At 41.6% G+C, this 27,637-nt stretch overlaps 1 protein-coding gene across 2 annotated transcripts; it reads left to right on the top strand.

The window, feature by feature from the left end:
• Positions 1 to 330: 330 nt before the first annotated feature.
• On the top strand, positions 331 to 27,329 carry phc2b (polyhomeotic homolog 2b (Drosophila)). Of its 2 annotated transcripts, none has more exons than XM_051413647.1 (15): positions 331 to 476; positions 4,642 to 4,978; positions 6,574 to 6,735; positions 6,887 to 6,964; positions 7,305 to 7,466; positions 8,316 to 8,450; positions 8,732 to 9,026; positions 15,669 to 15,988; positions 16,967 to 17,198; positions 20,942 to 21,153; positions 22,283 to 22,412; positions 23,207 to 23,312; positions 23,407 to 23,521; positions 24,381 to 24,705; positions 24,815 to 27,329. In XM_051413647.1, the coding sequence occupies exons 1-15, from the start codon at positions 433 to 435 to the stop codon at positions 24,967 to 24,969; spliced, it is 2,808 nt and encodes a 935-aa protein (XP_051269607.1). In that variant the 5' UTR covers positions 331 to 432; the 3' UTR covers positions 24,970 to 27,329. The 2 variants fall into 2 exon arrangements, with proteins under 2 accessions (XP_051269607.1, XP_051269606.1); XM_051413646.1 differs by having other exon boundaries at positions 8,702 to 9,026.
• The last annotated feature ends 308 nt before the right edge of the window (positions 27,330 to 27,637 follow it).

Here is a 27,637-nt window from a genome sequence, read left to right as displayed (position 1 = left end):
GCCTACCTTATTTTGGAAGGTCCATGCATCCCAAAAAATAAAAAATAAAAAATTCAGTATTCAGGCAGCGGCAGAGGGGGAGGGGAGAGATGGAGTAAAATCATTACCATCATCTTCATTAGAGAGGATCCTGTTGTCCAATCAGCATGCTGCTCTGCACGGGGATTCCATAGGCACCCTGTTGGCTGTCGCTAGGATACCACATAATCAGGAGGCAGGCCGCGGCCTGGTTGGTGGAGTGGGGTGTTGATGCTGGGACGACGAGCTCCCTTTGAGTTGGGGGGTAGACAAGAGGGGCTGGGGGTTTGGATATAGCACAGAAACACGCTTGCACACGCTCACTCATTCACTCAGTCAGCCAACCAGCCAGCCACTCAGTTAGGCAGACAAAGAAGAGCAGCATCCTGCAGGAGGACAGCACGCTCCCGGGGGATGGGGCATCATACCCCTGCATCGCGTTGGGGGGGCCGGAGGAGGTAGGAGCACCAGGGTTAGGGGGCTTTGTCTCAGCAGCAGAGTAACCCTCCACGCAGACACGCACACACAAAAACATACACACAAGCATGCTTTTCTCTGTGGATCTTCTGGCTATTAAAGCCATTATCACACATCAATCGATTTGTGTGGCTGACAAGTGCGTTCTCGTGGTGTTTTTAATGTGGGTCATCAGAGTTTTCCTGTATGCAGGCTGACGGATGGACACTGATGGAGGCTCCAGCACTTTATTACTGTGATCTAAGCTCTGTAGAGACAGCCAGTCTGTCTGACAGTCTCTTAACAGCTCTCATCTTCCTGCAGGCTATGCAAATCCTCTAGACGCAAATCTGACGGCCAGTTCTTGCGGTCTTGTAATGTCAGCTGAGTAGATCAATATGCTCTCTTGTGAGGGGCGCAAAGGGCTGAAATTGTGTTGTTATGGTGTTGACCGGCTCTTTGCAGTGTGTATTACAGGCTGCTGGTGCTGCTCTGATGTGCTCTCACACACATTAGCTTTACCACTTTTCATGGGCACCAGGTTTTTCCCCCAAAACCAATTCAAAGCTTGATTGTAGATGTGGAAGTGGGGTTAAGGATGGGAGTGTGGGGTGCTCTCCATTGCACCCCTTCACTGATGGATGGGTAACTGCTCTCAGAAAGACAGGGTCTGTAGGCATCATTACCAGAGGGGATTCCCTCCCCTGTCCACACACAAGAAGGCAATGGGAAGCAGACTCTGGGATGTAGGCTAATGACTGAATACAGGCAGGCTTTGGCAGCAGTAGTGCTTTGTTTACAACCTCTGCCTGAGTAGATTTAATTTCTTTTTTTGCTGCCGCAATTATATAGACATGCCATTTTTAATTCACGGAAGGCACTACTGAAAGCAAACTCATGGTTCCTTTGTTTTGTAGATTTTACAGTTGACTTTAGTTTTTATATTTTTACTACATTTTATTTCTAGCAACCTCCATTTTGGGGGTTTTGGCTGGTTTTGGTATTCATGTTTTATTTAAATTGTTCTCATTTAATTGAATGGCCCCAGGCATTCTCACTTGATTGACAAGATTTCCATTTTTAATTGAAAAATGTAGGACACATTGTGAATACCCTAATTGCTGTATTCATAAGCATCTAATAATGTAAGCGAGGCTTTAATTTAAAGCACATACAGTTCTACAAACAAAAGCCAAACTCAAATCACAGCTTTTTTTTTTCTCATTCAGTGACTGATTTGTTTACTCAAATATTTAGGGCCGTTCTGCTTTTTCCATTTCAAGGAATAGCATATGGTTTAGTAAGATTGCAGTTTGTTTCCAAGTCGGCTTTGTAGCATAAGTGGGCTATAGAGCTGTGCTTTGGCCCCTAATCCGTTCAAAAGAATAATGAGGAGGAGGAGGAGGAGGAGGAAATAGCTTAAGAATTGTGGCATGGCAGCAGCATTTGCTTCTTATTTAATTACTTCCATCACACCCTCTTTCTACTCCAACTCATTTAAATCCTCAACCTGCTCACTCAACCTTCACCCCTCACTCGCTCTCATTCCCTTTCCAGCCCACCCCTGCTATAACTTAATGCACACACCTCTAACCTCAAGGCTAGAAATTCCATCCTCCCCGTTTTGGCCTCTCTAACATCAGCTGTCATGCCTTTTGAATCCCCCCCACCCCCCCCACACACGCACACTAATCCTTCCCCCTCCTCTACACTACTAGCATCTCAAGTTCTTGTTCTCCTCCTGTTCTATTTGAGCTTGTCCTCATCAAAGATATCTGAACTTTCCTTCATATTCTTTTAACCAAACTTCATCTTTGCCTTTTTGCTTCCGCCAAGGAAGGATGCTCTCTCTCCTCCCATCCTCTTCTCCTCTAATCACTTGTCATGCTGAGGCCCCCTCCATCTCATCTGCCTGGAGAGCTCTGAACCTTTTCCTCCTGTGCTAATGGATAGCGGAGCACCAGGGGACCAACCTTAAAAAGGCTTTTATGGAAAGGGCCTAAATCATACGTTCTTCTCTCCTCCACGCTCGTGACTGACAAGAAAACCATTGATTAATAGGTCTAAGATACTGTATGTCATATGAACATGGTTTCGACACAGTACTTTGTGTTAGCTAAATGTTATTCAGAAGAATTTTGGACTCCACGAGAGAGTTTGAGGAGAGACGAGGCCAATACTAAAGTCAATGACGTCACGTGCCGATTTGTATCGTGGGAGTGAGTGCGAGGGAGTTTTAGTCATATTTAAAGCAGCCTCTGCTAATTAACTTTCACCAAATGTGTGTGTGTTCTTGTTTATGTGAAATGCTCCAGTGTGTACAATATAATTGAGGGTGGCCACTAATGCTAGCCAGCCACTGTGCCTTTTTATGCTAAATTCACTGGATTTCATTAGCTTCCCTAATAGCATTTGTGTGTGCTTCTCTAACCAGCTTTGTTCTGCTATGCCATAAATTTTTGTTTTTGGAGAAGGAAGTCAGACGAATTGTATAGTGTTTCAGAGACTGTTTCTGTCTGTAATATGAGAAGCGTGCAGGGGGACTTTATTTGAACAAACTCCTGAATTTAGATTGAATATTTCTGTTTAAAGAAAACAGGCTTAAAAAAATCAGATTTCCCAGCTGACGCTCATGTCCTACTGAAGGTTCGTGTAATGCCGAACTTCATTTCATGTATTTACATCAATGAGTCATCTACCATCTGTCAGATTGTAGATCTTCCTCTGGGAATGTGATTAAAGCAAGGCAGGTAGACTTAACTTGGTCAGTAGTCTGACAGTATTCTGATGCATGTTTTAGGGCTTGCACTAAATTTGTGTCATTTTAGGTAATTGTAGTGTCGAACTGCAGTGTGTTTTTTAGTGAGGCTTATTATATACATAAATACCCACAAATACAGAAATTAAATAACTAATTAAAAACACGCTTCACCCTCCCCTCTCATGCTCGAAGGAGAAACTATGAAAAACAAAAATGAAATTATAATTTACCAGTTGAGCTCTAAAAATCAATTGGTTTTGTTGTAGATATGTATTACTTTATCGATATTCCCAAATGCTATATATTTAATACATGATAATGATTTTAGAGGAGGTAAATTCACAGATTTCTGATATGTGGGCCAATGTTTTTTGTGCTGGAATGAATATAGACTGTCATAATGTGACTCTGCAAAGGTTCTCAGAAGGCTGCCTTCTTAAACACATTTTTTATTAAAGAATATTGAAGTTAACATATTGAATCATATAACATATACATTGTCAAACAGTACTAGTTGACATTGGTGAGGGCTGCTTCTTCTCTCTTACTCTGTGTTGCCACAGTATTTTAGTAAATTACAGTGCAATTTGCTGGATAACCTTAGCAGCGACGCCAGTATGTTACCAAAAGCATTATATACCAGGAAAAACAGAAAAACAGGATCAGTATGGATCTAATATTTATTTGTTTTGTTCTAGATAAAAATATTACATTCTGCTGCTAAAATATTAATCTTTCTTATAAATTTGAATGATTTTTGGGTGAAAGCTTGAACATACAGAAATGTTTGGCAGACTAAAGTGTATTTGTTTATTCAAAATTGCTTACGGGGAATCATTAGATTCATTGCTTGTTAAGCAACAATTAATCGATTAGTTGATTGAGAGAAAATTATTTTGGCTACTTTAATAATTGATTAGTCATTTCAAACACTCCAGCTACTGTTCCAGCTTCTCAAATGTATGATTTTAGGCTTTTATGTGTCATATACAATAGTAAACTGAATATCATTGTGTTTTTGTTGGTTTTCAGTATTTTGTGACATTTTATAGACAAAAAGATGAAGCCATTAAATGAGAATGTAATCTGCAAATGGATCGTTTGATGCAGCCTTATAAATGTTTTATATCCGATATGCCCACACTCATTTTCACGTAGGATTTCTTTTTTGGATCAAATTAATTTCCTGCTTCACATTTTACATGTGTTGCTGTTCTCACATTTTCTTTGAAGTTTCCTTGAAGCTGCTCATTAGCTGTCATTATACAGGTTTACTACAGCTTCTGCTACAGTTTGCATATTTATTGTATTTATTTAATCTGAAAAGAAAAAAATGTGTTTTCCTGGGTTTCAGTGTAAAGAAGGGGAATAGTTTTTCTCATGGGCTCTCATTTTTCCCTCCTCAGGCACAGGAGAGCCATTCAGAAGAGCCGGGGGTCAAAGGTGAGAAGAGCAGAGGGCACCATGGAGAGTGAGCCAGGGGCCCCTGCCTCCACGGCCAACAGTACCGGGTCCACCTCCACCTCCTCCATGACCACCACCTCCTCCAACACAGCTGCCGGCAGTAGTAGTACCTCTAACACTACTACTACTGCTTCTACCACTTCCACTAGCAGTAGTAATAGTAGTAGCAGCGGTGGTAGTAGTAACACTAGCAGTACCACTAGCAGCACTACAACAGGAAGACAGGCAGTGCCTCAGATATCTGTTTACAGTGGGATTCCTGACCGACAGACAGTGCAGGTGAGTTTGTTGTTGTGATGACATTTTTGACATGTACAGACACTCAGACTACATGCACAATCAAGTTGGCACACTTTCCTTTGCTCTACTGCCCTCTGTTGGTGTAAATAAAACCATATACAGGGTTCAGATATGCTCCTAAATTATATTTGAATGAATTTGTCTTCATTATCAATGTACCGATGAAGGAAATTCAAATAAATGCTAATTTCACATGATCCAAGTGTCCAAGTTGAAGGAAGGAATGCTTTCTGTGCTTTAGTGCTCTTGACCTTTGACCCAGGGATAAGCCTCTACACAGGCTTAACCTCTCCCTCAATAACGTCCACACACCATTTAGTGCTGATGCTTTGACAGCAGGGTTTTTGTTATATTCAGCCCTTCTTTTCTTGAACTCAACCCGCTGACAATTACAAGGCAAACACTATTGTCATGAGGAAGCTCACTGAGGAACTGAAGGACTGCTGGTTTTTTGTGGTCAGAGAGAGTTGAATCCAGTGCATCTCTGCTAAATGAACCCTCATTCCAAGAGGTGTGGATCCAGATCGTCCTGACACTATGGACCACAGGTCAACATCCTCTCTGGTTACCTGGCAACAAGGGGAGGGGGTATTATCAGAGGTGAAGGGTGAGGAGAGTTATTTCCAATGGCTCGGAGGTTTAGTTGTGTTGTAATTAGGTCATGGAATCGTTGAGACTTTTCTTGCTGTGATTAAGGGATGTGGTTTGTTTATGTGTCTGCTTGCAAGTCCATGATCTAATACAGAAATTATGCAGATAAAGATAGAAGACAATCATTTAGAGCCCATTCGATTCAAACATGATTATGATTTAATATTGTTACTTTTTTATACAATTAAATTGAATAATGATAAAATACATTGAAAATAATAAATTGAATTAATTTCCATTTCAAATAAATCATAAATATTCCATTAAATGATGTCCTCTGCCACATCAACAATAGTACACACAGGAGGACGTCTCTAAAATTCTGCTGACTGGTTATTGTTTATCTCCGTACCGGCCAGTGCCATCCTTCTGAATTGGACGCTGTATGGGTGCATGTTTTGCCTTAAACCTGGAAGAAGTAGCATCAGCTACTAATGCTAGCATTACTTGCCTTGTGTTGACTGCTCCTCTCTGCAACTTTACTGTGAACGCACATTTCACCTTTTATGAGCAGTGAGGTTTGAGGTGTTAATGACATGCATTGTGACGTTTTAAAGACCGCAAATACAGTCAGTGTTCACACAGGCTGACATGTCTTTTTGTGTGGGAGTGCTGTGGTTGGCTTGAAGCAATTGAAGAACATAGGAAATGGTTGTCAGACAGACCTGTGAAAACACAGCTCTTGGTTTTTGACAGCTGTATAGATATTCCATGCAGGATTTTGGTCAGTTCTATGTTTGTGTATTGATGAAGCCGAACTTTTGGCTCTTGGGTTAAAACAGTGCAGGTGAGTTCATTCAGGTTTTCTGATTTTCTGTTCATTTGCACACCCTGGCTGAATTTAATAAATGCAGGCTCTTCTTTTGTGCGTGTTGCATCATTGAGCCAGATCTGTCCCTTTCTTTCTTTCTGTCTGTATGCAGGTGTTCCAGCAGGCGTTACACAGACAGCCTAACACAGCAGCACAGTACCTGCAGCAGATGTACGCTGCTCAGCAGCAGCATCTGATGCTGCAAACCGCAGCCCTCCAGCAGCAGCACAACCTCAGCACTGCTCAGCTCCAGAGCCTGGCTGCTGTACAACAGGTCAGCAAACGGTCATCATATGAAATCATCATTCTCACTGTTTAAAGATGATTCTGTTATTGTTGCAAGACATGTTTCAGGAAATGGTAAATTTGTCTCTCTCTGACTCTCTCTCTTCCTCTCTCTCTGCCTCTCTCTTGCCTCGTGATAGGCCAGTATCGCAGCTGGCCGGCAAAGCTCTTCACAGAATGGCACTTCATCCCAGCAAACAGGATCTACTCAGGCTACGGTAAGTGCAGTTTTGAGTGTTTGGCCTCTCTCCTAAGAGCCTCTAAAGTTTAAGTTATCTTTGTCCATTAGATTATCGTGGAACTAAGTTGATTTTAGCACCAAGATACTTTGAGGAAACTGGGCACTGCACTAGCAGCTCTGTGAGTTGTGCTACTTCTCTTTTGCTGTTGAAGAGATTGAAGAGATTGAAATACCTTTTGGTGACATTGTGTTGTAAAAATGTTAAAAGTTTCATATCTGTATATGTCGTTTAAAGGAAACTGGTGTATTTACATATATATATCAGTAAAGTAAAGGAAGTGTATAACCTAATTATCCTGTTTCTCTTCTCCCTGTAGATCAACCTGACCACCTCCCCAGCGGCAGCTCAGCTGATCAGCCGGGCCCAGAGCATTAGTTCCACCCCCACCAGTATATCCCAGCAGGCTGTTCTGCTGGGCAGCCCATCTAGCCCCACTCTCACGGCCAGCCAGGCACAGATGTACCTACGTGCACAGATGGTGAGACTGCAGACACAAGGAGCATTGCCACTGGCAAATTTACATGAGTGTGCATATCAGCATAAATACAACAACACACATGCTTGAATAAATAAGCACATTCCAGCTCATATTTTTTCCCGTGGTGGATAAATGTGTTTTTGGAATTGGTGCGTGTGTTACGTGTTCATGCTTACTCTGCCATAGTAAATGCTGTGCTTTATTCTGATCCTGCCACCAGAGGAGGTGGTCAGAATAATCTGTCCGGCCCCAGAGGGCTCATTACAAACACAGAAGGGAATGTCTTGACAGCATTTTCTGGAGGTCACAGGTATTCTCACAGCTGTAGACTAAGGTTCAGTTGTTTTAACAGAGCTGCTGAAGGATATGTGTCTTTATTGACCTATTTTGGTGCAGCTGGTTGTGGATTACTTGTCGGTTTCAATTTGCCATCAGTGGTGCAGCTGGCACACAGACTGTTCCTGCCACCTCATTATGAGCAAGTACAAAGCATTGTCAGATTTGTGTGATGCTTCTGGCAGACTGCAAAACATATTTGTCAGTTTAGATTGCCATGGCCTTTATTTATGGTATAGTCCTCTGGTGTTAAATTAATGCGTATGAATTGTATTAAGCCCTACATATATTTACTTGTTTGTTTTTCCACACATAGTTAAAAATATAAATATCGGCTATTTTGTTGTTTTTATGGAAAGAAGAGGATAAAAATGTGTTGCACGTTCTGTCCAAAACACATGAACAGGGCCCTTTTTAACCTGGAAGAATTCAAATAATCCTCTTGCTTGATCATAAGTATCTTTCTATATGTTTTTTTGTACTCTGACTGACATTGTGTGTTCTGCTTTTCAGGCCCAGCAGAGTAACCTGGTGCAGGTGGCCAGGAGCCTGGGCCGGGCTGTTCCTCTGTCCCCACAACTCATCTTTACTCCAACAGCCACAGTGACAGCTGTCCAATCAGAGAACTCTACGCAGGCTTCCTCACAGGTAGGTGCATTGGAAGTGCATTTTTATAAATTGTTAATCCCTCTGGTAAATGGATATTTAAATTCAGAGATACATCACACTTGGAAGCTTAGACAAAGTTGTTGCAGTGACTGGGAATCCTGCACTTGAGGTTGTAAAATTGCAATAACTGTACTGTTCTGGTATTAACAGTATAAAAAGTACATCTTTATTATTATTTTTTTAAAATAAACATATTTTTTTCACTGACTTTGTGAATCTGTTTGTGTCAGTCATGTCCCTTTTTATTCTGTCTCTCTAAGAATCAGGTCCAGAATCTGGCCATCCGTGGCCAGCAGGTGGCGACCACGTCCTCCTCTCAGACTCAGACCCTGCAGGCACTCAGTCTGAAGCAGAGCCCTGTGCCCATTCAGCCGGCTTCAATGATCAAGAATCCCAGCCAAGTAATGCAGGCCTCCACAGGAGGGAAAGCCAGCTCCTCCGACAGTTTGTCTGAAGCAGGGAAGAAGGGGGACAGCGCAGCAGTCACAGAAGTCCGAGCTATAAACATGAGTCGCAGTGTCACGGCTGTCAGTGCTCAGCCCCTGATCGCTCCAGGTAAGTGAAGTCTGCAACCCCACAGCCTGAACAGTTCAAATAATGCTGATGAGAGCAAGCCTCTTACCCATAAAACTAATCCTGGCAGTGCTTCAGGGCATCAGGGACAGTCATGAAAAGGGTCCAGACCCCCATAAAAATAAACTCACAAAGGCATTTTGTGTTCGGTCTATGTAGTAAAAATAATGACAATTAGCAATATGGGTATCAGTGGGAATCAATGAGTCATTAACTATGTTAATGCAACCTTCATTTAGAGACACTGGAGAGTGCAAAAAAATATTGTAAACATTAAAACAACCATCACCATTGCCTCACAGCAAGAAAGTCCTAGGTTCGAATCCCGACTGGGGCAGGGACTTTCTGTATGGAGTCTGGAGTTTGCTCCAGGTACTCCGGTTTCTCCCACCAGCAAAACATGGGCATAGCTTGATTCACCAGTCTGTGCACTGGCTCAGATCTGGAGTCGGTCCCCAGGCGCTGTACAGTGGCTGCCTACTGCTCCTGGTACTTAGGATGGGTCAAATGCAGAGAATGAATGTCCCTATGGGGATTAATTAAAGGATAACTTAACTTAATGTGTTGTGAGCATATTCTTCTTTGGCGGTAGTAACTTAAAGGCCCAGTATGTAACATTTCGGATGACCTATTGGCAGAAATGCAATATAATACTTTCAGGTGATTATTCACTAATTAAACATAGTTATGGATATCTACAGTGACTACAGATGCCGTGGGTCGCCCTCCATGGAGTCTGCCATGTTGAACTGCTATGTTTCTACTGTAGCCCACAAAGGACAAACCAAACACTGGCTGTAGATAGGGGCATTTTTTGCATGTTTGTGGCCACCTCCTTCATGCTTGGAAGGTGAGGGTGAAGCAAGAGAGGGGTGTGGTCTGCAGCTACACCGCTAAATGCTACTTAATCCTTCACACTTGACCTTTTAAAAACACAAGCAATGTTAGCTAATTATTTATTTATATTAATTTGACAGCTATTTCCATTCCTCTTTTTTTTTTAACACCTTTGCAGCACACAGCCTAGCAGCACTAACCAAATGTAAACAAACTAGTACTCTGTTTTTGATTCAGGAGCATGCTCATTACACAAAGGAACAATGGGCCTGTGTGAATTGAGGTGATGAAGTCTTTGTTTGATACAGTTATGAGTCAAACATTTTAGTGATCTAAAACTCTTGTCTGCATGAGGACCAGTGGTGTTGGCATCTTGTAGAGGTAGAGGAAAATATTTGTTTCCAGTAATATCTATTCTGTGTACGTCTGGAGTCCCACGGGTTACAGAACAAGTAGGATGGATGTGGAAATGTAAACAATCAGCTTTTTAGAGGCTTTGTGTTATTTATGTATAGACACTGTCACTCAATACTCCATAATAAGTTTGTTTTCATTTTTGTGGGCAGATAAATTGAACTTCCAAATTGCCTGCCAGCTGCTGCATGCTGTTTTTTTTTGTAGCAGATGTCCAGTTCAAACCTTAAAATAGACTTGGGGCTTCAGGCAGCTGTCATACATACAGTAGAAATATGCTCTCATCTTTATAGCAAGAGTAGATGGGGGGGAAAAATATTTTTTACACTTTGCGCTTTTAATAGCTTTCTCCGGGCTGTGAGAGTGACATGTCAGGGCCTGCATCACAAACCCATTCACTCACTAAAGGGGTGAAACCAGCCGTAGTAAAGACAGTGTGTTGGGTTGTGTCTGGAACAGTCGAGCTGCTTTGTGAATTAGAAAGGCCCACTGCCACGCGAGAGTCTTTTCTAAACCATTTATTGTGTAATTGAAAGTCAGCAGCTGTTTTTTTTTTTTTTTTTCTTAGTGTGTGGTTGTGAATATGCCAGCAGTACAAGCTAATTAAATCAAATTAAGTCCAGTTTGTTTGCCAGATAAGCGCCTTTTAGATGTATTATTTAATTTTCAAGAAGATCCTAATAAAACGTTTCATTTCCCAAAATAGTTTTTTTTTTTTAAGCAAGAACCTAAAAATATGTGTATGGATGTACGATATGTGTGTGTATATGTGCTTGGAGTGGTAACAGCAACTGTGTCTTCATGTGTGTACATGACTATAAACCTTACCTACACTGCAGTACACTGTCTTAATGCATGGTGTTGTTTTTATCAGGTGTGTGTGTGTGTGTGTGTGTGTGTGTGTGGGAAAGGGAGGGGGAGGGGGGGAGTAGGGATTATCTGAGCGTGTCAGTGCACAACTGTGTCTTGCTTTGTTGCAGTAATGGATTCACATAAAATGAAAGGGAGGATGGAAGCTGAAAATCTGGCTACATGCTGTCTGAAAAAATTAACATGGGTTGCCATAGCAGCAGGCCATGAGGGACAGGTGTGCACATGAGATGCTGGGGAGTTAATACACTGTGGATCAGGAGAAGGATGGCTGGCTGATGGGATTCAGATTGTGTTAAAAGCCTGGATTCAACTTGACTGTGACAGGGTCATTATGCACTTTTGTTTTCAAATATAAAATCAGAGCAAACCTTTTGTAATGACATGCCACTGTCTCTTGCAAATCCAATAATTTACCAACTGCTTCCATGATTGATGTTTAATGTCCTGTTCTGGCTAATAGATGAGGCAAACCAGTAATTTAGCTTCAGGAAACCAGAGATTTTGTTGGTGGTTAGTGTTGGGTGGTAAGTTTACACCCTTTCCATAACCTTGGCTAGACTTTAGATATAATTAGACACTGCATCTAATTAGTCAGTATTTTTAGTGTTATTAAAGGTACAGTGTTTAACATTTAGAAGGATCTATTGGCAGAAAATGTAATATAATATTACTAGGCATGTTAAAATAAGTTTATAATCACCTGATGATGTGTTGCAAATGAAACACATATTTACTTTATAAGTGTTAAACTGTCACTGTCTGTATCTGAGGGAACAACAAACATGGAAGTTGTGTGATGAATTGTGTTTGCTATTTTTGGTCATCAGTTTTCATCTCACTCTCCAAAGGATGGCAGATCACTTTAGAGCAATGTCTGTTACTGTGAACATTACAAGTTATTTCCCCTTGAATAAGAATTGGGCTGGAAACAAATGTTAGGCCGTCTGGCTTGTTGCAGTAAGCGTTTGTCATCACCTCCTCTTGGCAGGAAACAGCCAGCACCTTACTATAAAAAACACTGCAGGGAACCCCCAAAAGCACCATGCTCACAAATTGAAAGAGGAGATCTGCACAAAGTCTGTGTCTTGGCATATTTATGTGGCTGCTAACAACAGTATCAGTTGCCAGTTACACTTAGATATGAGTAAACCTTGGAAAAGTACCTCAGTTTAAAAATGAAAACCCAGACTTCATCTTTATGCAAAACTTAATGACTACTAATAATTAATCTACTTCTCTGTCTGTTGTCTATTGAAACTGACATTCAGTGTTTCACATCTCTTTTTGTTGGTCTGAAACTACAGCCACACTGTGCATTATACAGATAATAAAATACTGAGCTATGTGATTTCATTTTCTCCTCGCAAGGCTGCCATTGTGTTTTACCTCAAACATGACTCAACAGTCTGTAAACCAATCTGGAAATGAATTAATTTAGCTAGTGTTCACTTAATGCTAATGCCTACTTGATAAAGTGAAAAGCCTGGTTTTTAAGTGAGAAAAGATGGCGTAAGGCCTGCTGTTGCTCTGTTGTTTTGGGTCAGAATGTGTTTCATGAAAGCAAGCCAAAGCGTCAGCCAGTGAGAATGTGGAAACTCAGGGATTTTCCAGGGGCTGGTGCTACAAACTCATCAGCGATGTATACTGTCTTCAACCTCAGGACATTGTGCAACAACACACAGATAGCGTAAGAGGTCTACAAACATTCATAATTTAGGCCGAGTGGTGGAGTTGAATGTGCATGTGTGTGCATGTGTGGGTGTGAGCCTGAGTCATTCCGGTCCTTAATCCTAAGACCTTGAGGGGGAATAGAATTTAAATGAATTCCCTTGTCTTCCTTTTCTTCCAAGACCTCTCTCTGTTCCTCATTAGGGGCTTGAGAAAGTTGTCAGGAATCATGGGGAGGGTTGGTTGTATCCGGTGTGCACTGATTTAGAAATCCCCCTCCTTCGCTCGGACTGAGGAAATCTCTTGCTACCTTATGATTCAGTGAGATTGAAAAAGGGTCAGGTGAATTTCCATTTATTAAGTAGTGTGTAGGGTATTGCTGCAGTGAGGGTATATCTTGGTTTTAATGTGAATTACATTGAGAAAAAGGCAAAAAAGTTTTCCATGACAGAATATGAGAGATTCCTTCCTTTTTATAGTTAAATGTCTGTTTATTTGTAGCATAACTTCATTGAATAGAAGTTGAGACCATTCAACCCTTTGGCGCAGCTGGACATTTTGGCTGTTTTCATCTGCTAGACAACTACACGTGATACAGACAAAAAGACAGCATACACTGGCCAACATAAACCCTGCCATACATACTCTTCAATTTAAAAAATATATATAAAGAACAGTTTGCGTTGACGGAATTTGTCTGACCTAATAATCGATTGTTTTTACACCCATGAGCGTAGTTGCTGAACTGATGGATTTTATTATCCCTTGAAGTGTCGGTTTGAATTGATTTTCAGGCATGAATCATCTTAACAGGCTAACATCTTTGATTATCACGCTGCTAGCTGTATCCACCCATCCCAGGCTCACACCCACCCTGAACATTGCAAATATTAAATGACGGCCTTCCCCTGTGCGCCACAGCTAATCACCACATGGGTTTGTGGGTTCCACTGTGTCTTACCATGTGAAAAAGAAAACACTTCTCAGCAGATCCTGTAGCATTAAAGGGACTAATGACATGCAAACTCTGCTGGATAGAAACATCTATATATTCCACAGCAGGGTACAGACTGCGGTTAGTGCCTCACAGGGAAACTTTGAAACCAGATGGAGCCTATCCCACACAAAACATCATGAAAAGAACAGAGGGGAGGAGGAGGCTGGGGGCAAGGGGGATTTGAGACAAATGCTGATGTACTTGGCAGTTTTCCATGCTTGGAGTTATTGGCGGGGGGGGGAGGGGGGGGGTTGTTATTAACATCATCAAAACACACATCCATGTTCACACAGCTCATACAGCAGAAGCTACTGTACACTACTGTGATGCAGGAGTAGCTCATTTCTTGTCTGGGTTTGAGTAATAAGTGAGTCAATTAATCCTTATTGTTTCCTGGTAGAGTTGTTGGAGATCAAAGAGGCAGCTGAGGGGTTCGGACCTGCTGACTCAACATTAACTCTGTAAAGAGTGTCATGGACAGTTGGCAAGTTGGCTCTGCAGTTCGTTGCTCCTGAGGCATTCCTAATATTAGACTAGCCTCGGGCTACTTCCGCTGAACACTCTCCCACTCACACATGATCTCACAATGCAAGATTGATGTGCTGTGTCTTGGGCTTTGGGGCGCGTTATGAGCCCAGGATGTCTTTTTACCCACAACAGCACTGACAGGTGGTGACAGGCCATTTTGAAACGATTTGTGAGTAATGGTCAGACCAAAACTGCAACAGTGGGCCTCTTTGTGCACCTTTCAACAAGCCCCTTAATATTACATCCTGTCAACAAGGGGCACACAGGTGAAGGGAATGCTGTAAAACAAGCTCGTTTGTGCAGACGTCTACATTTCTCAGTGCTCTTGGTATACACTAAGTTTGGAGAAGTTGTGACTGTGCATAAAATAAAAACTGCTTGTGGTTTGTAACAATTGCAAAATATTTCTAAATTATGTTATAAAAGACGATAATGTTTGGTAAGATTGCAGCATGCAATGTGCATTGCGTAATCTTTGTTGGACACTAGGTCTGCCATTATTACTTACTTACTTTTTTTTTGGGCCTTTTTATCGCCTTTCTTTGTTAGGGACAGCGGAAGATAGACAGGAAAGGGGGGCAGAGAGTGGCAATGACACGCAGCAAAGGGCCGCAGGTCAGATTCGAACCCTGGGCCGCTGCAGCAAGGACTTAGCCTCAGCACATGGGTCGCCAGCTCTACCGACTGAGCTGACCGGGCGCCCCCGACTTAATGACTTGATTAAACAATTAATGCAGGTGGCATCGCCTCACACCAAGAAGGTTCTGGGACCTTTCTGTGTGGAGGTTGCATGTTCTCCTGTCAGTCTGTGTGTGTTCCTCCAGTTTCCTCCCACAGCCCAAAGAGATGCAACTTAATAGGTTAATTGGTGACTCTAAATTGCCCATTGGTGTGAGTGTGAATGGTTGTTTGTCTCTATGTGTCAGCCCTGTGATAAACTGGGGACTGGGATAGGTTCCAGCCATCCGCGACCCTGCAAAGGTTATAATGGATGGTACGGACACTTGTTGCAGATTGATTTTCTGGTGATTGATTAATGTAATAATTGACTTAGTTTCAGCGCAATTCAGTTAAAAATGATCTAATTACAGTGACTAATATCTTTCAATCTAATCTCCTCTAAAACCACCTTTTTTATTGTATGAATAAAAGCATTAACTGCTGTTCTATAAATGTTCTCAGTGTTTTCTCTGTGGCCAAAGCAGAGACACTAGAGTCTTTAGTATTCAGTGGCTAGTGAACTTGGGACACAACACAAGAATTTATGAATTTATACATTTTAAAAATAAATGTTGTTCTTATTCCAGCATACACACAGATTCAGCCCCACTCCCTGGTTCAGCAGCACAAGCAGCAGCAGCAGCAGCAGCAGCAGCAGTTTGTGGTCCATCAGAGTCAAGGTTCCCAGAGGGCCGCAGGCCAGCTGCTGCAGACGGCCTCCATTCAACCGTCACAGCACCCTGTCCCTGTACTGCCCAAACCTGCTCCAAACCAACCCTCCACGCCCAGCCAGCAGGCCACCATCTTCCACTCTACCATCAGCCCCCACGCCCTCCACTCCTCCCTCAACCATGCCAAAGCTCAGCCAGTCCAGCTCACTGCCATCAACCTACAAATACAGCCAACAGTGAGTACAGCTACACACACCAAGGTCTTAAACAAATGTGCATTTGAATAAATCAGGGTTTTTTTTTTTAGTTAAATCAGTGATACGGTTAAAACCTTCGGCAGGACTGAAAACCGTAGATGGATTATGTGTAAAAGCAGGCCAGGGGGTGTCAAGTTAATGGCTGTGTTTACATCTAGCTCAGATCAAACACCGTGGACCATGTTTTGACAGGTACTGTTATTATCTGGTCTCTCAGGAATGTATTTTGTGTTATCATGTGCAAAAAATGTTTGGACATTTTGTACACACAATCGTGGTTTGCATATGATGAATCCTGACTTGGTGATCCCCTGACTTTTCTTCTAGCGCCACCATGAGCGTGACATTTGAGTTTTTGAGTCACAGCGGTTGGATAAATTGCCATAAAAGGTTCTACACACATTTAAGGCACCCTCGGGATACATTCTACTCACTTTGGTGGTACCCTGAATAGTCCCACTATTAAAACAGTTGATTTCCTGAAATAAACGTGGAACATTTCTAATGCATCTAGAAGATATATGTAGGAGGTTATCTCTTTCTCAGAGTAACATATTACACATTGTTTCCAGCTCGCATGATGGATCTGATTCTCTCTTATTTTTTTTTGTGTCCTCCATTTGTTTCTAATAGGACATGACTTTCTGTCCTAACTTTATTAAGTTGTTCACTGTAGTAACCAGCAAAACAAAAACTACTGCTCCAACAACACCCACCAAAATCCTATTTATACTCCAAGACATACATGTTGAAAAAACACAGGATCTTCTGAGTTTGGGATTCCTGGTGTAATATTTTCCCACTGGTGTGATATTTTCCAAGTCTAATGGTTTTTAGTTTTTGAGTCACTGACATTAAAAGTACTAACAGACCCCTGATCTGTCTTTTTAACACTGTCTCAGATGTACTTTCTCACATTCTCCCCCTCTACCTTTTTGTTCCCAATGCACATCTTAGGCCTCTCGACTGCTTCAGGACTGTAAAGATAAGCCAACATCACTTGTGGTCAGAGAGACGTGTCCAACCCCCAGCACACATCAACAGCAGCCGCAACAACAACAACAACAACAACAGCAACAGCAGCAGCAACAACAGCAACAACCTGCACCTGCGCCTTTGCCATCGCAACCCTCCAAGCCCGTAGAGCAGCCCAAGGTCAACCCATCCACGCCAGCTGTTCAGCCACAAGGTAATGATTCAGCATCACTTTCTAAGTTGCTAAATTACTCTCTAAAGAGTACGTTTTGGTAAATAAACTCTGTAACCAATTAGCCACTGGGCCAGTTTAAAAAAAATTAATCGCAACTTGTCACCTTGATGCAGAAAATGTACCATTGTAATCTGCTCTGCACTCTTTGAATTCACCAACTTTTTCAGTCTTCAGCGGAGGAAAAGAAAATCAATGCTGATGTTTACTTGTAATTCAGACCATGTTGTGTCTGCAGCACATTTAGTTTCACTATTCTTTGTGTCTTATTGCTTTGTTGTCGATTCTGTGATGGCCTTGTGCTGTAGCCCAAAAGCTCACCTGATACCCACAATCCACTTAGTGCTGTGTAGTGCACAAACATTTAAACTCACAACAGAAAAGCCCTGTAGGTCACTGAAAACCCTATTTTATTTAACAGAGGAACTATTGAATGAATACAGTCACATAACCAGACTCATAATGGACATTAATCGTTATTACTTTGTTGCCTGTAAATTACATTGGAGACATTTAAGCACACTATTTCCTGTTAATAATGTTAGATTGTACAGGGGAGCAGGCTAAGTAAATGGTAAGTTGATGCAAGACTGAGTTGGAAGTGTCTTCAATGACACATTAAAAAACATGCATGCGTGTTGATGTACATGTTGCTTGTGGGGATGGGACCTATGTTTCTCACTTACTGAACAACTTTTGTCCATTATACCAGTGGTTCTCAAACTTCTTGGTGTCAAGGATCCCCAAACTGATACACATCAGGCCTCAGACTCATATTTGATAAGATTCCATCTCAGGGATTCGTGTCTGATAACACTATAACATTATAACAGTTATTCCATAAAGAAGCAAAGTTTCTACACTTTGGACAAACAGTTTGAAAATGTGGGGAGACTGTAAAGAGCTTTTTTTCCTTACGTTATAATCCAATTAAAAAGCTTTTAGCTGCATGTATCAAGAAAATCCCAGGTTTGTTGAATCATCAGTAAAATCGTATTTTCATTTTGCTGCATTTTCTGCTTATTGTGCACAGTTTGTCAGCCAGGTGATTTAGATAAAAGGGATAAAGCGGTATCGGATTGATTTCGCTCACGGTTAGTAGCTCTGAGATAGTTTAAGTGCTTGATCGTACAGCAGCTGCACTCGTCTTGCTGAGCACAGATGTATTGGGGTGTTTTTTAGAAAACGTTGACATGGATCAGTTTCTATGGTGATATTTTTTCTTAAATGGTTGGAAATAGTGCTAATTCTGTGTTTTTTGTAAAATGAAACATTTCTGTGGACCACAAATTGCTGTTTATGGGCGGTGAGTTGGGTGTGATGTGCCGTGGAGGTGCACTGCTCACCACCAGAGCAGGAAACTATTTCTGTAATCCACCGCCTGCAGGCGCTGATGAAGATGGGTTTCAGCTTCTTCTTTTTTTACTTTAGGAAAATGTAACATTTAAGAAAAGAGCCTCCAGAGAATCAGTTTTTCAGTCAGTGTGGCTCATTGAGTGTACAAGGTTATCGGTTCTTCAGCATTGCTCTCTGCTAACAGTCTGTCACTTCTCTTTGAAGTATTTAAAGCGAAGAGTAGCAGGCATTACATTAATAACACACTGATTAATAGCACACACATTACAGAGTATATAGACTGCAGCCCAATGCTACACCCCAGAGCTCTGAGTACTCTGAGGTCATGTGCTTTGTATTTTTTCTGGGTATTTATGGTTCCTTTCAGTTTTATTTTAAATTTATTATTATTTCAGACAAACAGTGACACTGTGAGAGAGAAAAAAAACCACAGCACTCCTTATTAATATGACAATCTTTCTACTGTTTACCTCACGATCGTCACAACAAAATATAAAATGACATCTGAGGGTTGTAAGACCGTCTCATAATAGCATCACCACCTAATGTGTTCCCACTCAACCCATACGTTGGGCTCCTCTCGGCTCTGGGAACAGTTTTGCATGTATGAAACCTCCATAGTTCAAATTCATAATACAAGGAATAATAATAGACAGTTTGAGGTGTCCTGTCAAGGGTTTTACAGACTGTTATGATGGTGGTTTATGGGGGGGTGCTTTTTAGGTTCCAGTAATTTGTCCCGTTGCCCACATGGTGAGTAGCAGCACCAGCTTTCTCACGACATCCGTGATTTAAACTCATGGATCTGTTGCTCACACTGGACTTCCTGGATCCTCTCTCATCCTCTCACCGCCTCCACGAGCGCTACAACACGCCCCCACCAACTCAGCATCTATTTTATTTTGAACACAATGCTGTTTTCAGTCTGAACGCTGTCTCTTGGCTCCACCACAATGTGTTGCAGGCAGTGTGGAGGCAGCGCCGTATGTGCAATTAAAATGTACAAAACTTATGATGTAACACATAAATAAATCAAATAGAATATGCATAAATGATATAAACACTTAATTAATTACACACTTTTATAAGAATTCTACAGTTAGAGAGCTTTTTCATGTCTGGTCAAAGTTTCCTCAGAGGGTGCACAGATGAGGGACTTGGACTCAGGACCTGAAATGTCTTTCTGTGCCCCTGCTGGAAACATGCGCTCACGTTTATTCGTCACTTTAGTAGATTGTAGTTTCATTAGATTATTTATGGGCGTATTCAATGTTAGACTGAAGCTGGAGACATTCTTGTAGCCCACGGTTGAAACACAGCCATGCAGCAGCAGCAGCAGCAGCAGCCGTGGTCGCTGCTGTGGGAGGAAACAGGGAGGCGGATCCTGGATTAAAAGCGTTTTCTTTTGCGGGTCTGAAGCGGCGCTGCAGCGACTCTCAGTCTCAAACGACAGCGGCAGGTCGGTGTGCGTGTCCCCGTCGGATCGGTACAACAACAAACAAACAAAACCGCACATGTTTTCTCTCTGAAACGCAGCGGAAGTTGGTGCGGTAAGGAAACTTATGCGCGTTCAGTGCTGGCTGCTTTTTAAGATGACTAAGCACTGATGTTTACTTTCGCTTCTGCGGGGTTTAGTTAAAAGGCGAGGCGTCGTTGTGATGATCGGAGCGAGACATGATGGATTTACTGTTTGTTATTGATGGACAGTGTGCCAGTAGGTCAAATGTTCTGCTATTATTAGACTGAGGACATCAGAAAAGTTATTTAAATGAGCGGCAGGCAGGTGGATAAGACTGGATACTGTTTTGCATGTAGATGGCTGTAATGTGATAATTATGTGTGTGTGGTTTGAATAATATAAATTCATAATGCATAGTTAAGTATTTGATGTATAAGTGTTATAATCTGTGATTGAATACAGAAAAAAAGTCCAAGATGATGGCTTTAATCAGCCTAAGACCCCCAGATATTCTGTTTACTTTCATATATAACAAGGAAAAGTACCAAATATTCAGATTTGAGAAGAGTGGTTCAGAAAATGTTTGGCATTTTTGATTAAGGATGGCTGATTATTTTTCTTGATTCATTCTTTTGCTTTTAAAATGTCACAAAACTGTGACAAATGCCCAGTGACATTATCCAGAGACCAAATTGACATTTCCAAATCCCCCAAAATATTCAGTTCACAATCACATATGAGAAGCAAAAGCATCAAATCCTCACATTCAAGAAGCTGTAGGGAGAATATTTGGCATTTGCTACTGGAAAAATGACAGAAATGATTGATCTGCTACTCTGTTTCTCAGCTCTAATATAATTCAGACTCAACCCACTAGTGACCGGCTCTGATATATTCATTTCTTGGTCAGGAGGGGGCTCAACCAAGAGGCCAAGCACTGCACCTGGGACCCCACCTCCAGCCATGACCTCAGGAAATGAGAGCGAGGCGCCCACCGTGACGGGCAGCACGCCGCAGAACGGAGAGAACAAACCGCCCCAGGCCATCGTCAAGCCCCAGGTCCTCACACATGTCATCGAAGGCTTTGTCATTCAGGAGGGGGCCGAGCCGTTCCCCGTGTGCGTAAGTGCCCGATCTGAGCTCCACTAGCAGCGAGACGTGATAAACAACCCAGAGCCAGCACACTCTCCAGTGTACTCGCCTGCAGGGAGCTGTCAGTAGGCAAACACAAACCCTCTGTTACTACTAGTAGTGACAGCTCACAGCTTCTGCTTGATTCAGTCTTTAATTATAGTCAGGTCAGACTCTGTAGCTGAAAGAATACAAGCGGAAGAAGATGTGTAATGAGCTGCACATCGCAGCATCTCCATCCCTCCTTTAATCTGTCATCTGTTAAATTCATGTTCTTATATCTTTATATTGTTTGTCTGGTGTATCTGTATGCCTGACACTGACATTTGTATCAGCCGGTCTTTATTAACCACTAAAAACATTTTTGTTAAGGTGCCACATGATGTGCTTGTTGTAATTTCTATGCTTGGGGCTCACTGCCTCCTACTGGAAAGTTGGTGTAAATGCTCAGTATATTTACATGCATATATGGATGAATAAGCACAAGAAATTAATATTAATACACAGCACTGATATGGTTTATTTTTATTTTTATTTCTTGAATAGGGCTGTACTTAATTAATGTTTTTATTATTGATTGTTTGTGTTTATTTTTTCTATGAATGGATTACGTGTTTATCCTGTGAAATATCAAAAATTACAAATGTGTTCTAAGTTCATAGTGACGACTTTAAATTACTAATTTTTTTCTCTGAAAATGGAGAATAGCTGGAAGTCTTCACATCTGAGAGTGAATTTTCTGCTGATTGACTAATTATTAATTATTTAACCAGTATCAGCATTATTGAATCCACATCCCTTATTTTGCCAACAATGTCTTCAGCAGTAGCTCAAAAATGAAACTTGAAGACTAGACTTAAGTTGGAAAAGACTAAATTCCTTCAGTGATCATCAAAATATCATGCAAACCAAGAGTTAAATAGTGAAAGTGTCTGCCCTCACCTCATTTTATTTCATCCCATCTAATAAATACTACAGCAATGTATCACAAGTTGCAGGATATACGCATTCTAAGTAGGCTTTGCATTTAATATTGTCGTAATCACAACTATTGCTTTATTCCTGGAGCATGTGTGGTTTTATTTTGTTAGATTTGTAAACATTTTCTGCCTGTCCCCAGGTGGAGCGTCTGCCCATTCTTATCGACAGCCCAAAGAAGCTGGATCATCAGCTCTCTTCAGACCCCGACAAAACCCCGGTCAGCAACGCAGCAAACTCCGACTCAGAGCCTGAGGACATGAACCCGCCAGGTGAGACAAAAAGTGTTAGACAAGTACATCGGTGTGTGTGTGTGTGTGTGTGTGTGTGTGTCGGTCGCACTGTGCTGCTGCTCATTAAACTCGGGATGCACCGGTCCGACTTCTCTCTGAGGCTTGTTAAATTTTTATTCACGCTGTTTATAAGGGCCATGAAATGGACACAGCATCACGTTCTGAACACACACGCAGGTACACAGTAGGGTTAATGGTGATAGATACAGACCTGACGAACAGCTCTGAGCTGCTGTGATAAACGATGACGAGAACCAGCGCTGCACTTACTCTCGTCTGCATGTCGACACAGGATAGGTTGCCCTCGGCATAATTACATGCTTCTACATCTCTTCACCAAACCACTTAACCTTTCTGTGGCTTTGTCTTTTCCCTGTTACACTGTTTTTTACACTCTAGTTGCTAAAAGTTTGTACAACACAAGTCCTTGTTTCCTAGAACATTATGTAGAGTGACTGCAGAAGTCATTAGTAACACGTTTGGTTTCTCAGTAAAGGCTTATTTCTACCTTCACACTTAAATGAAACGGAAAGGAAGTGGCGAGGTATCAGTAGCTTTATGCACATTAGCTAACCACGGTAAATAAACAAAGTGGAACAGAAAACTTCAACTTCATATAAATCAGTGACAATATTGTGTGAAAAATCAACTCAATTTTACAGGTTTAATTGAAAAAGCTTTAGTTTATCCAAGTGTATTGAATATGCTGATTATTAAATAAGTTTTTTAACATTCAGTATCTGTGTGTGTATATGCTGTTTCCCCTCCTACAGAAAAAGAGCAAGAACCCAAGCTGACCTGTGAATACTGTGGCTGGGTTGACTTTGCCTACACGTTCAAAGGCTCTAAAAGATTCTGCTCAATGGTTTGTGCAAAGAGGCAAGTCACCTTTTTTAGTTTTATGTTATTTTCATTTAAACAAGTTCTGTTGTGTGCAAAAGGAAAAGCTCTAATAGTGCATCTCTCTGGACAGGTACAATGTGGGCTGTACGAAGCGGATAGGCCTTTTCCGACCAGAGAGGAGTAAACCAACAAACCGCTGGCGTAGAAGATCTCAGGGCCGCCCCAGTATAGAGGCAAAGAAGCAGGTACAGAAACACACACACACACACACACACACACACACACACACACACACACACACACACACACCTTCAGTGTTGTAAAACTTCCTCATCAACACTTTACTGCCTATCACATACTGCTTCCACTGCACATTTTATGCCCTGCACTTTTCACGCCTCGTGCTTTTCAATGAACTTAGGCATCATTTGTGTCAGTGCCTGATTATCTCCTTCTGTCTTTAAAGGGTCATTAAGTACTCTATGGTCTCTGTCAACGTTTATTGGTGACCAGTAGGAATAGAGAAGCATTAGTAGAGATTTTCTGCCTCCTGCACAAGTTATATAGCTGTCAAAAACAACTGGATTTGCTGCTTATCTGAAACTGAGACTGATTCGAAACCTGTAGTGACACAATATAGTTAAGTTTTTACTGTAGACGTAATTAGTTTTGATAATAAAAGCTGAAGTTCTACAGAAATATACAGGTAATACTGTATATCACAATAATTAATATTAAAAAAGGTTTGGATTTTTGGCTCAAGAACAGTCTTTTTAGGTTTTATAGCCAAAATGTTTTGAGTTATGTAATGCCTTTAGGGTTGGGTCCTGGACCTCCAGTGGGGGGTGCTTTTGTTTTATAATCCAGAGGGTTCAGCACCTGACAAAGTAATTTTCGAGGCATTGGTATCGATCCAATAACCCTATCAACTCCTTGCAGGTATATTTTACTCATTTGAAGCAATTGCACAGTATAAATCTTACTTATTACCCCTTTTAATCGTTGCTGTATCTGGTACAGCATCCCGGCAGTGTTTTTACTGATGAACCATTCATTTCTCAAATGCCGAGCCTTGACGTCAAGTCTGCCAATTTTACTTTTCAGAAGCTGTCCCCCTCCCCGCAGCAGACTCAGGGCGGCTCTGTATCTTCACCGCATCCCTCGCAGCCCAGTCAGGAGGAGTCTAGCCCGTGTTCGGACATGTCCAGCTACGAGGAGCCGCCGTCTCCCCTGTCAGCCGCCAGCTCGGGACACCTGGCCCCCGCTCCAGCCCCAGCTCAGGTCCCCGTCCACCGGTATCCGAGCAGGGCCTCGGTCCAGGAGAGCTGCGCTGAGAGAGACACACCTTCGCACTGTCAGCGCTTCTTACCCAACGACCCCACCAACTGGAATGTGGAGGAAGTTTACGAGTTCATCCGTTCACTGCCAGGTCAGTTGTGTGTAAACACACACATAAAGCATTTCACACTGACTCTTATGAATCCTGTTTTTAGCGTGACTAACTGCAGCTCGTTCCTCTCCCTCTGCTGTTCGCGCAGGTTGTCAGGAGATAGCAGACGAGTTTCGCTCTCAGGAGATCGATGGACAGGCCTTGCTTCTGTTAAAGGAGGACCATCTCATGAGCACCATGAACATTAAACTGGGACCCGCACTCAAGATCTTTGCACGCATCAACATGCTCAAAGACTCTTAGCAGGAAAGAGTGTTTGTGTGTTGCACATTGATCTCTGTGTGTTTGTGTGTGTGTGTGTTTGTGTGTGTTGTGTGTGTGTGTGTGTGTGTGTGTGTGTGTGTGTGTGAAAGAGAAAGGCATATAAGAGAAAGGCAGTGTAAAACTGGCCAAGGGCAAATTATGCGTCATCGTAGCACTGACAGCACAGACTGACTGCACTATGACCCCGCCTTCTCCCCACTACTGGACTGGTTCCATTGATAGAGAATTTAACTTTAGCTGGCACTCATATTCACCTGCATCTGCCCAATCACCATGTGACCATTGCTAGTCACAGGACTGATGGTGGTTACATTAGAGTTTCTGTTTGAGGACTGGAAGCTGTTGGTCTGTGTTTTCATGCACTCACAGCAGTTCTGTGCTAGTTAGAAACAATGTAGGCGATCTTCATCGATCTGTGATCTGTGCCAAATTACAAAATGCTGATTCACACATTAAATGAGTGAATATATTTGATTTACACCTGGTGTTAACATGCAAGTCGTATCTGGATAAAGAACAACACAGGGCTGATTCGAATCAACAGGGAGAGAGAGAAACAAAGGGGGTGTGTGTGTGTGTGTGTGTGTGTGTGTGTGTGTGTGTGTGTGTGTGTGTGTGTGTGTGTGTGTGTGTGTGTGTGTGTGTGTGTGTGTGTGTGTGTGTGTGTGTGTGTGTGTGTGTGTGTGTGCAGATTAAAGTAGTTTATGAGTAAACACTAGAGAAAGGCTTGCTTTGCCTCCCTGTCTCATGAACTTCTTCAGAGCGCACATTTTCCCCCTCATATAAACACCGGACCGGAGTGGTTCCTCCACGTTGTCCTCACTGAAGCTTTGAGGGCCCAAAAAATGATATTCAGGGCAGCTCTAGAACAGCTCATGTTGACACTGGGTGTAAGTACATGCAGAACATTGTGATCCGATCTCAGCCAGGAGTAAACACCATCCATCCTGTACTTTTTGGGGCAATTTATGCTTTTATTCCAGAGTCAATAGTAGAGAGGAAATGAGGGGAGAGATGTGGTGAACAACATGCAACAAAGGACATTGTAGTTCTTGTTGTTGGGTTGATTAAACCCCAGTTTTGTCTCTTCTTGCCGTCTCAAGATGTTGGTCAAAAAGCTGCAGATCGCCTCACTCTGTAGAGGAAAAGTGAGTCGAGCCCCTACAGCGGCATTGCTTCCCTTCACCTGCGACGTGAAAGCTGAGATCTGATCATAATGCAGGCAGAATTGAGATTACAAGAGCTCTTATTAATAAAGAGGTGTAGATGCAAAGGCCTTTCATGAAACGTCATTATCCATTATCCAGATACAGATTCCATGATAATAGCAGATGTAAATGGGGTCTCGCCTTCAGTCAGAGGATAAAATGAAACTGTAGAAGTTTAAAGGAGAAACAGAGGAGAATAAAGTTGAATTAAGTGTTCACTGCGCTACCTGATCAGTTGTGCTCAGGTTGGGTCATACTGCAGCACAGTCGTGACTGAACTGAGGCATTGAGACAACCATGAGTGATGTCTGAATTCATTATTTTATTATTAGAGATGTTTTTTTGTACAGGTTTGTTAGCGTGTGAAAGAGAGAGAGAAAATGGGCTGTATGTGTGGCTGGGAACAGAAGATTGCATTCATTAATTTGCTCATTTTCATTCAGTAGATGCTCCTTTTGCCTTTTCCCACAATAAGACTCTCACAGCTCTCGAATACAAAGCCTGAATGCAGAATAAAACGTTTAAGTAGCTTCTTTTTGTGACATTGATTTCTCTTTCATGAGGAACTCGCCAGTTTTCTCCTGTAGATTGAAACTGCTTACAAATGATTTATTTTTTTTGCTGCTTTTTCCGAATGATTTACTAAAATATGACATTGATTTACTGTCTCAGTTTTTATAGGACGACACTAAGTTATCCGAGGAACAATTCGGGTATGCTGCCCTGCTTTTGGCACTTATTTTCCTTTTTTTTGCTTTAATATTATAAGATACTCCATCTAGAGTGAAAGTGGCATTTGTGCAGCACTGCAAGTTTATGTGTACATAGCAGCTCAAGTGAGGGAAAAGACTGAAACTAAGTGTGAAACTGTCATTTATTTTAAGTTATCCATGTTATTTTAAAAACAGAAATTTAATGATGTTATTTTGAAATATGCAAATGTATAAATATCATGGGCTAGGAGTTGTTTTTTTAATGGTTTTTTTTCTAATGAAAATATGATCATATCTATTTGTGTTTTGTGGCTGTGATGGAAGGTCAACTTTTTTAGATAAGGCTTTGTCAAATGCTTGTATTTATCAAAACAGTTTGTTACACAACATTTTGCAATTATAAATAATTTGCAATACAGTTCTGTTTAATTACATTTTTGTGTTTTGTGGATAATATTACAGTATAGTTACAGTATAATATTGCTGTTTCAGTGCCTCCAAAGGCATTCAAAGTTCCCGGTTTATGGAAACCAGTAATCCAAAACTAAACAAAAACAAAGATATCCATTAGTTTAGAATGATATAAAAGACAACGAAGCAACACATTGTTAAATTTGTGCGTCAAGAACCACCATATATTTCCCAGTTTGTCATTAAAGTTGATGATTTATTTTATAATGGTCAACAAATCAACAAGCAATTTCAGCACTAATAATGACTAAATAA

This window comes from Dicentrarchus labrax, unplaced genomic scaffold (assembly GCF_905237075.1).
Source record: "Dicentrarchus labrax unplaced genomic scaffold, dlabrax2021, whole genome shotgun sequence".
NCBI classification, from domain to species: Eukaryota; Metazoa; Chordata; class Actinopteri; family Moronidae; genus Dicentrarchus; species Dicentrarchus labrax.
The sequence above is the reverse complement of the archived record's forward strand: the minus strand, read 5'-3'. Positions and strand labels throughout refer to the sequence as shown.

Bases quoted from the DNA above. Each gene is read 5' to 3' on its own strand.
- phc2b (XM_051413646.1), top strand. From the start codon at position 433: ATGGGGCATCATACCCCTGCATCGCGTTGGGGGGGCCGGAGGAG. The intron at 6,736-6,886 runs GTCAGCAAACGG...GCCTCGTGATAG, and splicing joins GCCTGGCTGCTGTACAACAG to GCCAGTATCGCAGCTGGCCG. The intron at 9,027-15,668 runs GTAAGTGAAGTC...TTCTTATTCCAG, and splicing joins TCAGCCCCTGATCGCTCCAG to CATACACACAGATTCAGCCC.